We start from the raw sequence: 14,253 nt of genomic DNA, 5'->3' as shown, positions 1-14,253 counted from the left end.
TGCTCAGCCCAGTTCCCATCTATGGATACAGTTGTGATGACAGCTGAAATTTCAGCTGCCTGCCCTGGAGTATGCATAGTTGGTTGGGTAAGATGAATGGGAAAAATAGAATACAAAGTATCCGCCATGTGTACTTTGCAAAAGCAATAAAAATGCAGAGTCTAGCTCTGCTAAACAAAGACTAAGGGAAGGATGTGAGGATGATTATATCAGCTTTTGACTAGGAAGAATGTCTTTAAAATCACAGTATAAAACCATGTCATGTTTCCTTACCCCAAAAGGCAACCTGCATTGTTCAGCACTCTTGAAGGTGGGTGGGACATTATGAGTAGAATTTAACCTGGGGGATCCTAGTAAGTAGGCAGCTATGGTGGATCTGCACTTCATAGGCCATGGCTACACTTACAGTTCTGCAGCGCTGGTAGTTACAGCTGTGTTCGTACAGCTGTGTAGGGCCAGCGCTGCAGTGTGGCCACACTGACAGCTACCAGCGCTGCAGTGTCGCCACATTTGCAGCATTTGCAGCGCTGTTGGGAGTGGTGCATTGTGGGCAGCTATCCCAGCATTCAAGTGGCTGCAACGTGCTTTTCAAAAGAGGGGAGTGGGGTGGAATGTGACAGGGAGCGTGGGAGAGACAGAGAGATTGGATTTTTGGAGCTGACACTGTTCTCAGCTCCCTGCCTTGCAAGTTCTAAGGACTGGAAGACACACAGTGCCTACCTTCAATCATTTTAAAAGTTCTGACCCCTTCCCCCACCCATCTCTCATTCACTAAATGCAAATTATGCACTCCTAAATAGCCGTCAGACCAGATAAGCATCTGCTCAACATGGACTTCCCCCTCCCCCTCTGCCGTGTGAGCGTGCTGTTTCTCTCTTCAAGCAAAGAGCTGTGAACATTCCAAAGTAATTCCCCTGCCTGCCTCCGCTCACTCAGCAAACAGGAGCTGAGTTGGTTTTTTAAATAAGCAGTTTGGCTGAACTCCGAGCTCCTCCTTTCTTCTGGTTTGTTGTGGACAGGAATTCTGGGATACCTCCTTATACCCCGGAGGTCAATAAAAGCGCTGGTGGGGTCCACACTTGCTGACCAGCGCTGGATCACCAGCGCTGGAATCACTACACCCGAGGCTCGACTGGGTGTACAGCCAGCGCTGCAATCAGGGAGTTGCAGCGCTGGCCGTGCTTTGCAAGTGTGGCCACATCCTAAGTTGCAGTGCTGTAACCCCCTCACCAGCGCTGCAACTCTCTAGTGTAGCCATGGCCATAGACAAGCAAAAAAAGAAAGCAAGTGTTTTTGTTTGTTTTTTTGTTTGTTTTCTGGAGGGGAGGAATGTTAATTTCTTAGAAGAGCAGTTGATACTATTTAGCATGGGGTTTCTTGCTTGCTTGCTTTCTTAATGCTTATATTTGCGTTAAGTGAAGCCTTATGAGCATTATTATGATGATCCCAACTTCCATAAGGCAGCTCTTGGTTGGGAGAATGATGATAAAGGCTAGAATGATTCATAAGACAAAGTATGCCTTACTGCTGCTGATTTCCACAAAACTGCAGTCTGCTGCTATTTAATTATTCTTTTCTTTTCTAGCCATTTCATCCTATGGTCAATCTGGAATGCTCCAGGGATTTTCGACCATTTCTATGTGCCCTTTATGCTCCAGTCTGTATGGAGTATGGACGTGTCACTCTCCCATGTCGCAGGCTTTGTCAACGTGCATACAGCGAATGTTCCAAACTCATGGAGATGTTTGGCGTCTCTTGGCCAGAGGATATGGAATGCAGCAGGTTAGCAAATCTGTTTTTTCAGAACCATCATCTAAAAATTTTAATGTGTTCCAGGATGTTTTAAAATGTCTCTTTTCCAGTCCAGCAACATGTTTTCCACTACAAACAATAACCCTATTTTTCCTTCCTTTGTTTAGTGTATCAGCTTGTTTCCTGGGAAGGAAACTACTTTCATATTTCTCTCATTTCCCCACACACACCCACATGCTGAAAATATCTATATGTGATTAGGGTAAATTAAGTGTGAGATTTTAAAGGGAATTAGTGTGCCAGTTCAATTTTATTTTCTTCCCCCACGCTGTTTTGACCAGTGCACCAGTACGGTTAAAGCTGTATTAGATAGCCATAGCTGACATTTTATACCTTTTAAACCAGTTTTGTAAAATTGTATTCAACTGAAGTAAGTACATTTTATTCTTTTGTATTTTAAAAATATTTATTTCAAAAAGCAAGCACCTCTGGAGAGAGTGCCAACAAAACATTTCTGTTTTACTTGAAGGAGGTAGCTTTGTGGCACATTGAGCAGATAATGATCACAGTCTGCTTAGAGATCTATAGGTCTGTGGTGAGGCAGACTAGAGCTTGCTTTTTTTGCCAAAGCATTGGTATTGTACTGTAAGGGCTCTCTTGTGCTGATGAGAATCCAGGGGAGACTTTGAGAACCTAATGGCAAAGGCTGCCCCAATTCCAGACTCTGGAGAGGGGTTTAGTTCCTCCAAGTCATCCTATTCCTCAGGTCCCCATCCCAAGAATATGGGCATCCATTCCCTACCTGCTGTATCCATTAAGTCCCACGCACGCCATCTGCTTTCACTTATGGCATTAGGGAAGAGAGCTCAGTGTCAGCATTCCAGAAATCCAATGGCAATTCTTGTCTGAGCTGCTTTTTAACAGCATGTAACCCTTTTCTCTGTGATTCTGCTATTCTTCACTTCATTTAAAAGTGGTGTTGGTCTGTAGATGGAGTCCTACTGAGCATTCTTTGCCAGTTTCAAGTATATGTAAAAGTTCGGGGGGGGGGAAGCTGATTTTTTTTGTTAGTGACTCATTCCTAATTTTCCAAAAAGACTGTTATTTAAACTTAGATCTTGCTTAATCTAACTTTCCCATTACCCCTACTACCATTACAACTACAATAGCACTGTAGACAGTGTTGTCAGTGCCAGGCATTCAAAAGTCATGAGTCAGACCCTCAAATTGTGAGGTTTTTTTAAATTGTCTTTGTTTTTGAATCAACCCACAATATGTGTGTGTGTCTCTCTCAGGTTCAAAATGGAACCGTAAGCACATAAAAATTGTACTTCCTTGCTGGCTGCTCAAAGGAGGACTCCACTTACTCTCTGCTAGCCTCTGGGGTTGGAAGCTGCTATTCTATTAGCCTTCCCTCTTCCTTTTTAGCTCTCCTCAGCCTCCACCCTCATTCTCCTTTTGTACCTCTTCAGTGTCGCTCCTGCTTTTCATGTTCTTGTGTTCTACCCTGTTTTCCCCTGAACCCCCTCAACCTTTTTCCCTACACATCAGTATTTCAGTTGCACTATGCATTACCCTGACCCAGTGGTCCCCATTCTTTTTGTGGCCAGTAACACATTAATGTTTTCAGAAGAGCATGGCGGGCGCCAACAATTACTCACGTACAGGGCCAGCTCCAGGCACCAGTGGAGCAAGCACATGCCTGGGGCAGCACATGCTACGGGGCGGCATTTAGTCCATTCTGCAGAGTTGGTGCTTTTTTGGGCTTTTTGGCATCAGTGCTGGGCAGTGCGAAGAGAAGCCTGGAGGACAGAGAACACTGGTGCCTGCAGCCCCAGAGTATTCTGTCACCAGCAGGCACAGGGCCACGGCTTCTCTCCGGCTTAAGCCGCGGCCCCACACCTGACAGGGGCCAAGAACACCGCAGCCTGCAGCCCCAGAGTTCTCTGTCCCTAGCAGGCACGGGGCTGTGGCTGCTCTCCCCTGCTGGGCACTAGGTGGGTCCCACACCTGCCAGAGACAGAGAACACCGGCACCCGCAGCCTGCAAACCTGGAGTTCTCTGTCCCTGGCAGGCATGGGGCCACAGCTTCTCTCCAGCTTAAGCCGCGGCCCCACGCCTGCCAGGGACCGAGAACACCGGCGCCCGCAGCCTGCAGCCCCGGAGTTCTCAGTCCTCAGCAGACGTGGGGCTGCAGCTTCTCTCCCTTGCTGGGCACTAGGTGGGCACACATTAATGCCCCGGCGGATGCCGTGGTGCCCACGGGCACTGCGTTGGGAACCACTCCTCTGACCTATCCCACGCTCTCCTGTGCTTGGCCCTTCACATTCCAGTATCTCCACTCAGTCTCTTGCTCACCATGTTCTCTTGCTCCCTCTCTTTGGTTTTTCTACTGCTCCTGGCAATTCCTTGTCTCCTCAGTGTCTGTCTAGATACCTAACCATAGTGGCTTTAGTCTTACTGAAAACGGTGAGAGTTGGTGACCTTATTACTAGACAGCTTTACTCCCAGAGAATCTACCATCTACTTGCAGAGACTCTCATCAAATGGCAACAGTCTTACCTGGTATCTACCTCATTGAAAGAAACGGGAGGTGTACACCTTGGATAAGGGAACTTTCATAAGAGAAGGCAAGAATGGGGCAATCAAGTGACAGATTCAAAGAGTTACAAGACTTGCAATAAAATTGAGTTGGCAACACTGAGTAGAGAGTTTTTAAGCAAGATGTGTAGCTGCCAGTAGTATTTAGCTGCTATCAGATGCAAAACTAAAGCTCTGCCTTAACTACGGTGCTGCTGGCACACTACCATAATACTTTGCTTGGCAACTTTTTAAAAATTAAAACATGAAATGTGTAATCTTGTTTTATGGCAAATTAAAGCAGTCATTTTTACAAACACTGTAAACTGTTCATGATGGGAGACTTAGTATCTTGTGTGTCTACAGCACTAAGCACCCTGACAGAGCTGAAGTCCCAGTTCGGCAAAGCATTTATGTACATGCTAAGCATGTGAGTAACGCGATTGAATCACCTTTGTGAGACTATTCACACTGAAATTTAAGCATCTACTTAAATGCTGTGCTGAATCAGGCTGTAGCTAGTAATAGAGAGGGAGAATCAAATTATGTCCATATGATTCGCGGATTACCTTTTTTGTGTAGATGTTTAGTTTTCCATCCAGTTGTTTTCCAAAGCTGGAGACATAAAGCAGAACAGGATATCTAGAGTATGGGTAAATATACATATATAATTCCCATAATTAAAAAAAAATTTTTTTTTTTTAGATTCCCGGATTGTGATGAGCCTTACCCTCGTCTCGTAGACCTCAATTTAGCTGGAGAGCCCACAGAAGAGGCCCCAATGGCAGTGCAGAGAGACTATGGCTTTTGGTGTCCCCGGGAGTTGAAAATAGACCCTGATCTGGGTTATTCTTTCCTGAGGGTACGAGACTGTTCCCCTCCTTGTCCAAATATGTACTTTAGGCGTGAAGAGCTCTCCTTTGCCCGATATTTCATCGGAGTGATTTCCATCGTCTGCCTTTCTGCTACCTTGTTTACTTTTTTAACTTTTCTGATTGATGTCACAAGATTCCGCTATCCAGAAAGACCCATTATATTTTATGCTGTCTGTTACATGATGGTGTCATTAATTTTCTTCATTGGCTTTTTGCTTGAGGACCGAGTAGCATGCAATGCATCTATCCCTGCACAGTACAAGGCTTCCACAGTGACACAGGGCTCTCATAACAAAGCTTGCACCATGCTTTTCATGGTGCTGTATTTCTTTACCATGGCTGGCAGTGTTTGGTGGGTCATTCTTACCATCACATGGTTCTTGGCAGCTGTGCCAAAGTGGGGCAGTGAAGCAATTGAGAAGAAAGCATTGCTCTTCCATGCAAGTGCATGGGGCATTCCAGGAACTCTAACCATCATCCTTTTAGCAATGAATAAAATTGAAGGTGACAATATTAGTGGCGTGTGTTTTGTTGGCCTCTATGATGTGGATGCATTAAGATATTTTGTTCTTGCCCCGCTCTGCCTGTATGTTGTGGTTGGAGTTTCTCTGCTGCTAGCTGGCATTATCTCCCTCAATCGGGTTCGCATTGAAATCCCATTAGAAAAAGAGAACCAGGACAAGCTGGTGAAGTTCATGATCCGGATTGGCGTTTTCAGTGTTCTGTACCTCGTTCCACTCTTGGTTGTAATTGGCTGCTATTTCTATGAGCAGGCTTTCCGAGGTGTGTGGGAGACAACATGGATACAAGAACGCTGCAGAGAATATCACATCCCATGCCCATATCAGGTGAGGAAATTGATACGGGATATTTAGGAATGCAAAGAAATGAGAAGGGAGGGGATTCTGTAGGTATTTAACTATCTATTGCTGAAAAGCAGCTGCTGCTCCTGGTGAGGAGGGTTTTTCCATTATTTATGTTCTGTTAATCAGTGCATTTGATTGATCTTTAAAAAGACTGTTACAGGACAATTCTATCTATGCAGCAAATGTGCAGTGCACCTTTTTGACAGAGCCTTGGAGAATTCTGACCTTTTTGTTAGTCAGTGGGATTTGTAATGCTTTTCTCTTCATTCCTTGGTTTTTTGTTTGTTTTTTATTTATGGCACTCACAAGAGGACAGAGGAAGGAGCCCTTTTATAGCAATTCCAAGAGCGGGGTCATGGGGCTTGTCTTTTAAAGGGGGAATTAAGTGTTTGTTTCAAGCCTTGCCCTAAAGGGAGGTCTAATGTGCAACTGAATTTCATCAATGTTCTGCTTGTTAACAATTTCTAGAGTTTTGTGGTCTTCTGTAGCTGTACCTAATGATGTTTTAGTGATTCTCAACTGGGGTATGCATATCCCTGGTGGTACGCAGCGGTCTTCCAAGGGGTACGTTAACTCATCTAGATATTTGCTTAGTTTCACAATGGGCTACATAAAAAGCACTACCAAAGTCAGTACAAACTAAAATTTCATACAGACAATGACTTGTTTATACTACTCTAAATATTATACACGGAAATATACTACTCTAAATATTATACACGGAAATATAAGTACAATATTTATATTCCAATTGATTTATAATTATATGATAAAAATGAGAAAGTAAGCAACTTTTCAGTAATAGTATGCTGTTACACTTTTTTGTATTTTTATTTCTAATTTTGTAAGCAAGTAGCTTTTAACTAAGGTGAAACTTGGGGGTACACAAGACAAATCAGACTCCTGAAAGAGGTACAGTAGTCTGGAAAGGTTGAGAGCCGCTGTCTTAGACCACAGATTTCCATGTCACTTTCAGGAAACCCATATATGTTTAAAAAACAATAGTGTAAAATCTTATCTGAAATACTCTGTACAGAACGTCAGAGCTTGTAGTTCATCAGGTTTATTTTTAAAGAACAGGTTTGGGTTGTCATTGTTTGATACAGTTACCATGTAAGCAAATACCATAGAGAATTCTAGATGCCAGACTCTCCACAGTTACACTAGTTTGGTGGTGAGAAAGAAGAGGAAAATTGGGCACTGAGAGAGTAGTTGATCAGATGAAGCCTAGTTTCTTTTATTGTGCTAAAGTGGTTGTGGCAAAACACTGACTTTCTGAAGCATTCAGTGTGTTAGTTGCTAGAGCATGCTCTCTCTTTTGCATCTCAATGGAAAGCATTTCACAATACTTTATTTGAAGGGGGTTATATAACAACATGGGTTCCATTAGGTGTCTGCACTTGCACTGGTATAAATACCATGTCAGTGTTCAGCTCTAAAGCAGTTGAAAAACCATCTGGGTCACCAAAGTTCATGTTTTAGTGCCATAAAAATATCACGTAAAGGTTAGGAATACTTTGTATGGCTTGATAATACTCCTTTATTACTTGTAACCCTTTATTGTTCTTACATACTCAATTTTTTTTTTTTTGCTTGCTATTACTTTTTAAGTGCATCAGAAGCAGGAAGTCTACTGAAAAAAAACAGTGGGGCCACTGGACAATTGAGATGCTAAGGGAGCACTCAAGCGAGATAAAGGCATTGGAAGGGCCCTTGAGAGATCATCTAGTGCAACCCCTTGTATTGAGGCAGGACCAAGTATACCAAGACTAACTCTTATAGGTGTTTTGACTAAACTGTTAACCCTCCAATGACCAGAATTCCACAACCTCTGTTGAAAACATACATAAGTGCTTAACTTTCCTTATAGTTCAAAAGATTTTCCTAATATATAACCTAAATCCCCCTTGCTGCAAATTAAGCCCATTAGTTCTTGTCCTACCTTCAGTGAACATGTAGAAAAATTGATCTTTTTATAACAGTGCTTTACATATTTGAAGACTGTTATCCCGTTCCCCCTCAAGCTTCTTTTCTCAAAACTCCGCATGCCCAATTTCTTTTAACCTTTCCTCACAGGTCAGGTTTTCTAAACTTTCAATCATTACTGTTGCTCTCCTCTGGACTTTCTCCATTTGATCAACATTTTTCCTAAAATGTGGCACCCACAGTTTGGACACAGTACTCCAGTTGAGGTCTCACTAGTGCTGAGTAGAGTGAGACAATTACCTCCTGTGTCTTACATAGGACATTCCTGTTAATACATCTCAGAATACTGGCCTTTTCTGCAACTACATCACATTGACTCACATTCTGTCTGCTATCCACTGTAATTCCCAGACCCTCTTCGGCAGTACTAGAAAAATTACAAAATGGGGGAAAAACTGGCTATCTGGAATTGATTTTTTTCCCTTTAAGTGAAATATTTTGCACTTGTCTATTGAATTTCATCTTGTTGACTTCAGACCAATTCTCCAATTTGTCAAGATTGTTTTGAATTCTAATCCTATTTTCCAAGGTGCTTACAGTCCCTCCCAGCTTATCTACAGATTTGATAAGGATGCTCTCTGCTCCATTATCCAGCTCATTAATGAAAACATTGAATAGTACTGGACTCAGGACAGATCCTTGTGGTATCCCACTAGATAAGTCCTCGCAGTTTGATAACAAACTATTGATAACTACTCTTTATAGTACAGTCTTTCAGCCTTTTGTGCACCAACTTTATAGTAATATCATTCTAGACCACGTTTCCCTAGTTTGCATGTTTCTGTTAGTCCTTCTCCAGTTCTCTGGGACCTCACCCATCCATGAATTCTCAAAGATAATTGACAACTGTTCTGAGATTGCTTCATCCAGTTCCTTAAGTATCCTCAAGTGAATTTCATCAGGCCCTACTGAACTGAATATATCTAACTTATCTAAATATTCTTGAAGCTGTTCTCTCCCTATTGTCTCTGTAATGTATAAAATTGGATGAGATATTGCTTACAATTCATGGAGTATTTTAAAGATGGAAATGTGTAGCATTTTAATGAGCAAAATCCTGGTTAGTGGAATAATGTCAGCATTTAGTAAAAATGCTACTCAGATCTCCAGCAAACCGTTAACATTATAATAGCTCAGCGGGAGTTGTTATATTGTCAATGGAAGAACAATAATGCTTCTATTAACATCAAATTGGGTCGAAGGACCTGTAGGCCCTATGGAATATTAGAAGGGTTTTTCTTTTAACCTTTGAAACTTTTTCTGAAGCTAAACATGCTTCCCCACTTAAGCTATCCAGGCCCCTAATTTGAACAGATTTACAAAATAGCAATCAATTGGTTTATCCTTGGATGATCAAAGCTATTGAGAAACAGTATAAGGTTTGGGGCCAGTTTTAAGATTTTTGGTATGTTTTGATAGTCTTGCATATCTCTCTTCAAATAATCTTTAAAATGTTTGAATTGTAGGGGCTCTATTTTGTGTGGGAGGGAGGAGTTTCCTGAGCCAAATCCTGAGGTCCTCACTCAGTCCTTAGTCAGGCAACACTGAGGCCTTGGCTACACTCACTTTACAGTGCTGCAACTGGGGTGTGAAAAAACACCCCTCTGAGCGCTGCAAGATACAGCACTGTAAAGCGTCAGTGTAATCAGGGCAGCAGCGCTGGGAGCTACACCCGTAAGGGATGTGGTTTACATGCAGCGCTGGGAGAGCTCTCTCCCAGCGCTGCCGCTCTGACTACACTCACACTTCAAAGCGCTGCCGCGGCAGCGCTTTGAAATTCCAAATGTAGCCATACCCTGAATGATTTCAGTTATTTATGCCTAAATAAGGACTTCAGGATTTTGTCTTATTAAGAGTAAACTGTGTTACAGTTAAGAGACTAGCACTTAATCCCATGGCATAATGGCTTGCTAAAATGTTGACAGGGTTTCTATAGAATTACATTATTTTATTCCAACTGCAGAATAGGAATAAGAGATATAGGCTGTTGCGGCAGACAGGAATACTCCAGCCACATCTCCTACAAGAGCCATCACAGCTAGGATTCTAATAAAGGCAAGCCCTTAGGTGCTCTAACCCAGTGCTTCTTTAACTATCTGATGTGGGGTACTGGCAATCTTTTTTTCCAATGTGCCAAATTATTACCCTATTCAATGCTCTTATGAGGAAACTCCGGCAGCCAATGGCTCGCGGACCGGCACCGGTCTGCGGACCACCACTTTGAGAACCACTGCTCTAACCTACATGAGGGGCTAACCAGGCCTGGCAAGTCCCAGGTCAGAGACACAATCACCTTTATACTGTCACTTTGAACCTTGCATTGAGTGTAGTTCAGGCTCTGGAATGAATTCGTTCATATAATCTTTATAATCAGTGCTTGTTTTTGAGAGCTGCAGTACGTTTTCCTGAGGAATGTGAGCATGTGTAGTAATCTGTTACGTTCTTTTGTGAATTGCTTGCTTCTATCCTTTGTCCTCCCAGGTATTAGTATAAACGTATTTTAGGATTTAGGTCACATTGTGCTGTTTCAGCAAGTCTGAATTGCAATTAAGATCCCTACGTACGAACATGCTTCTGAGGAGATTTGCTGGAAGTTGGATGGAGGGCAACATTTCAGACTGTGAATTACCTCATTATGGAAACAAAAAATAATAATTTGAATCTATATGGCTTGTTAGCAACAGAGACAATCTCTAATGTAATTGAAGAGGATTTACTTGCATTTTACTTACGTGACGTAACATTTATTTATTTTTTTTAAAGTGGTATGGAGAAAGGATTCCAATTGTTATTAGATATGTTTTAAATACCCTTAAAGCATTTTTTTGGGGAAATGTATTAAATTCATGGATTTTACATTAAATGAATGGGATAGGAGTGAATTATTCCTACCAACTTTCGCAGTCCCCTTTAATATACTTTTAGAAAATCTCAAGATCCCTGTAGTACAGCATATATTTTTAAATGTGAAGTGGGAAAAAATAATTGATCTGTTACAAGAAATTATTAGTTTAGTGACCTCTCATATTTAGGACTCTAGTCACAATAATTTGTTCTGATCTAGTAATTCTGCTTCCAGTCAATAACATTTCTCTATGAATTGTAATATAAAATTGCTTTAACTTTTCCCATCTACATCTACAGGTGTTTTTAGACTTAAGGATATATCAGTGTTTTTGTTTACCTAAATTTCAGATGTTTCTTATTTTCAATATATTAATGCAATTTCAAAAAAATGCCCTTATTTAGCTGTCTTTAAACTACAAGATTCTAGTTGAGCCAAAAACCTCAACTGTGTGTTGTGTTTTTGTAAGGCGGTTGCAGCAGTCTCCCCTTCTATCAGGGAAGGAGGCCCCGCCCCCTCGCTACAATGCCTCTGGAGTGACTCAGTTCAGGGGGAATGAGCCAACAGTTAGTAGGCCCAAGGCTGCAGTCCAGGCAGTGCAGCAATGAGTCTATCAGCCCAGGCCCTCGAGCACGGTGGGACACCAACAGTTAAGGGGCTCTGGCCTTCAGTCAGGGCAGAGCAACAAAACAGTCTAGGGGAATCAGCTCTCTGGCAGGGCAGACAGGAAAACCATCTGCTGTCCTAGCTCTGGTGGACAACAAACCAATGCAGGCCTCTTGGCCTAAAGGTGGGAGGCTGCCATGTACAGGGGTAGGGTGGCAGAGGATAAGACGATACAGGGCCACCTGACTCCACTTCATCCCAGCCCAGGGCCCTAACAGTGGCGGATAGTTCTGCCACTAGGTCAACAGGGAATCAAGCCGCAACATACTGGCCAGCTGGCAATCAATAATGCAGCCGAATCGTATTCGGCTTCCCTGGTCTCCTTCCTTACACTCTGGTTCAGGAGGTACCTGGATTCCAGGTTTGTCGTTGTCTTGCCAGGGTAAATGGCTAATGGTAGCCCCAACAGCTCCTCGATGTCTTCAGTATCTAGCAGCTATCGGGGGGGAAGCCACACTCATCAGTAGCTAATGCCTGGCTTTGTATGTTTTGTTTTAAAAGGTATATTCATAAAAGATAAAAATTTCAAAAGCAGGGAAGAGCTGGGTAAGGGTGAGTAGTGCTTCATTTCCGGCCTCTAGTCTCATGATGATTGTTTTCCTTAAAGCTCCAGCTCCTGGAGTCAAGTGGGTGTGATCATTTCAGCCTTCATTCTTAAAGAAAAAGTTCGTTTCTAGCCCTCATGGCAATGGAAAAAGCTTCAAAATGTGATTTCAGTGTACCCTAAAGGCTCAAAAACCAGAAGGCAAATAAAAAACACCAAATCTATTAGTTTTACATAAACTCATGATTTTAAAGCCAATCTCATGATTTTTGAGGGTTGGCAAAACTGTATCTCGTCCTGCTTTCCTGAACAAACAGAAGGAAGTTAACACAGAAGGTATACAAATATTCCCCTAGAGTCCCTTCAACACTGGGGATTCCTCTTGAAGAGGGAATCTGGTGCGCAGGTGACAGGGTAGAGCAGGGGTGGAAAAACTACAGCCCACGGGCCATGGCAGATCCATCAGAACTTTTAATCCAGCCCTCGAGCTTCCGCCGGGGAGTGGGTCGGGAGTTTGCCTCACTCCAGCAGCAGGGGGACCCTCAGGGGTGCAGGTGTAAGCCACACACCTTCTGGATGTGGTCTTCTGTCCCATCTAGTGGCACTGAGACGACTTAGAGTTAAATGAGTCTGCTCTACAGCCTGAGCTAACAGCCAGTTGGTTTTTAGCTCATACAGTAGAGGCTCATGCACTAAGCTCCAGAAGCCCCAGGTTCGATTCCTGGTGTTGATGACCGGGCTCTGTTGGTGTTATATAGGTTCCGGGCGGCACTTACCTCAAGCAGCTCCCAGAAACAGCGACATGTCTTTCCTCCAGCTCCTAAGCGTAGGGGCAGCCATGGGGTTCTGCATGCTGCCCCAAGCACCACCCCTGCATCTCCTATTGGCTGGGAACTGCAGCCAGTGGGAGCTGCATGGGTGGTGCCTGCAAACAGGACAGTGCACAGAGCTGCCAGGCTGATGCCACGCTTCTGCATAGGCGCCATAGGGGAGGACACACCATTGCTTCTAGGAGCTGCTTGAGGTAAGCGCTGCCTTGAGCCCTGTCGCCCAAACTCCCTGCCTCAGCCCTGATTCCCCTCCGAACCCATCAGTCCCAACTCAGAGTACCGTCCTGCACCCCAAACCCCTCATCCCCAGCCCTGCCCCAGAGCCTGCTCCTTCAGCCAGAGCCCTCACCCCAACCCTCTATTTCATGAGCATTCATGGCCCACCATACAATTTCTCTACCCATATGTGGTCCTCAGGCCAAAAAGCTTTTCTACCCCGGGGTAGAGTAACAGAGGGCCCAGAGCAAGCAATAAAACCAAGGAGTCCTGAATCCATCATCTGCTGTAACCATTAGAACGGTATATGACACATTCCATGCTGCATTGATGCTAATGGAAGTTTTGCCTAAGTTTAAGGGTAACAACTACAAGATTTAGCTCTTAATTCTATATAAGTATTTTTTTTATCATAGTATCACAGGGGTAGCCATCTTAGTCTGGATCTGTAAAAGCAGCAAAAAATCCTGTGGGACCTTATAGACTAACAGACGTTTTGGAGCATGAGCTTTCTTGGGTGAATACCCACTTCGTCAGATGCATGTAGTCGAAATTTCCAGGAGCAGGTGTATATATATGCAGGCAAGCTAGAGATAATGAGGTAGGTTCAATCAGAGAGGGTGAGGCCCTGTTCTAGCAGTTGAGGTGTGAAAACCAAGGAGGAGAAACTGGTTTTGTAATTGGCAAGCCATTCACAGTCTTTGTTTAATCCTGAGCTGATGGTGTCAAATTTGCAGATGAACTGAAGCTCAGCAGTTTCTCTTTGAAGTCTGGTCCTGGAGTGTTTTTGCTGCAGGATGGCCACCTTAAGGTCTGCTATAGTGTGGCCAGGGAGGCTGAAGTGTTCACCTACAGGTTTTTGTATATTGCCATTCCTAATATCTGATTTGGGTCCGTTTATCCTTTTCCATAGCGACTGTCCAGGTTGGCCAATGTACATAGCAGAGGGGCATTGCTGGCATATATTACATTGGTGGACGTGCAGGTGAATGAACCGGTGATGGTGTGGCTGATCTGGTTAGGTCCTGTGATGGTGTCGCTCGTGTAGATATGTGGGCAGAGTTGGCATTGAGGTTTGTTGCATGGATTGGTT

At 43.5% G+C, this 14,253-nt stretch overlaps 1 protein-coding gene across 3 annotated transcripts in view; it reads left to right on the top strand.

Annotated features, from left to right (window-relative positions):
- FZD3 (frizzled class receptor 3) overlaps window positions 1–14,253 on the top strand; it is a 92,435-nt gene that overhangs the window by 35,217 nt on the left and 42,965 nt on the right. For all 3 annotated transcript variants that reach the window (XM_050948806.1, XM_050948804.1, XM_050948805.1), the window contains exons 3-4: window positions 1,586–1,782; window positions 5,038–6,055. In XM_050948806.1, the coding sequence (XP_050804763.1) occupies window positions 1,586–1,782; window positions 5,038–6,055 (1,215 nt within the window). The remainder of the gene's footprint in view (window positions 1–1,585; window positions 1,783–5,037; window positions 6,056–14,253) is intronic.

This window comes from Gopherus flavomarginatus, chromosome 4 (genome assembly GCF_025201925.1).
Source record: "Gopherus flavomarginatus isolate rGopFla2 chromosome 4, rGopFla2.mat.asm, whole genome shotgun sequence".
NCBI classification, from domain to species: domain Eukaryota; kingdom Metazoa; phylum Chordata; order Testudines; family Testudinidae; genus Gopherus; species Gopherus flavomarginatus.
This window is presented reverse-complemented; position numbering and strand designations above follow the sequence as displayed.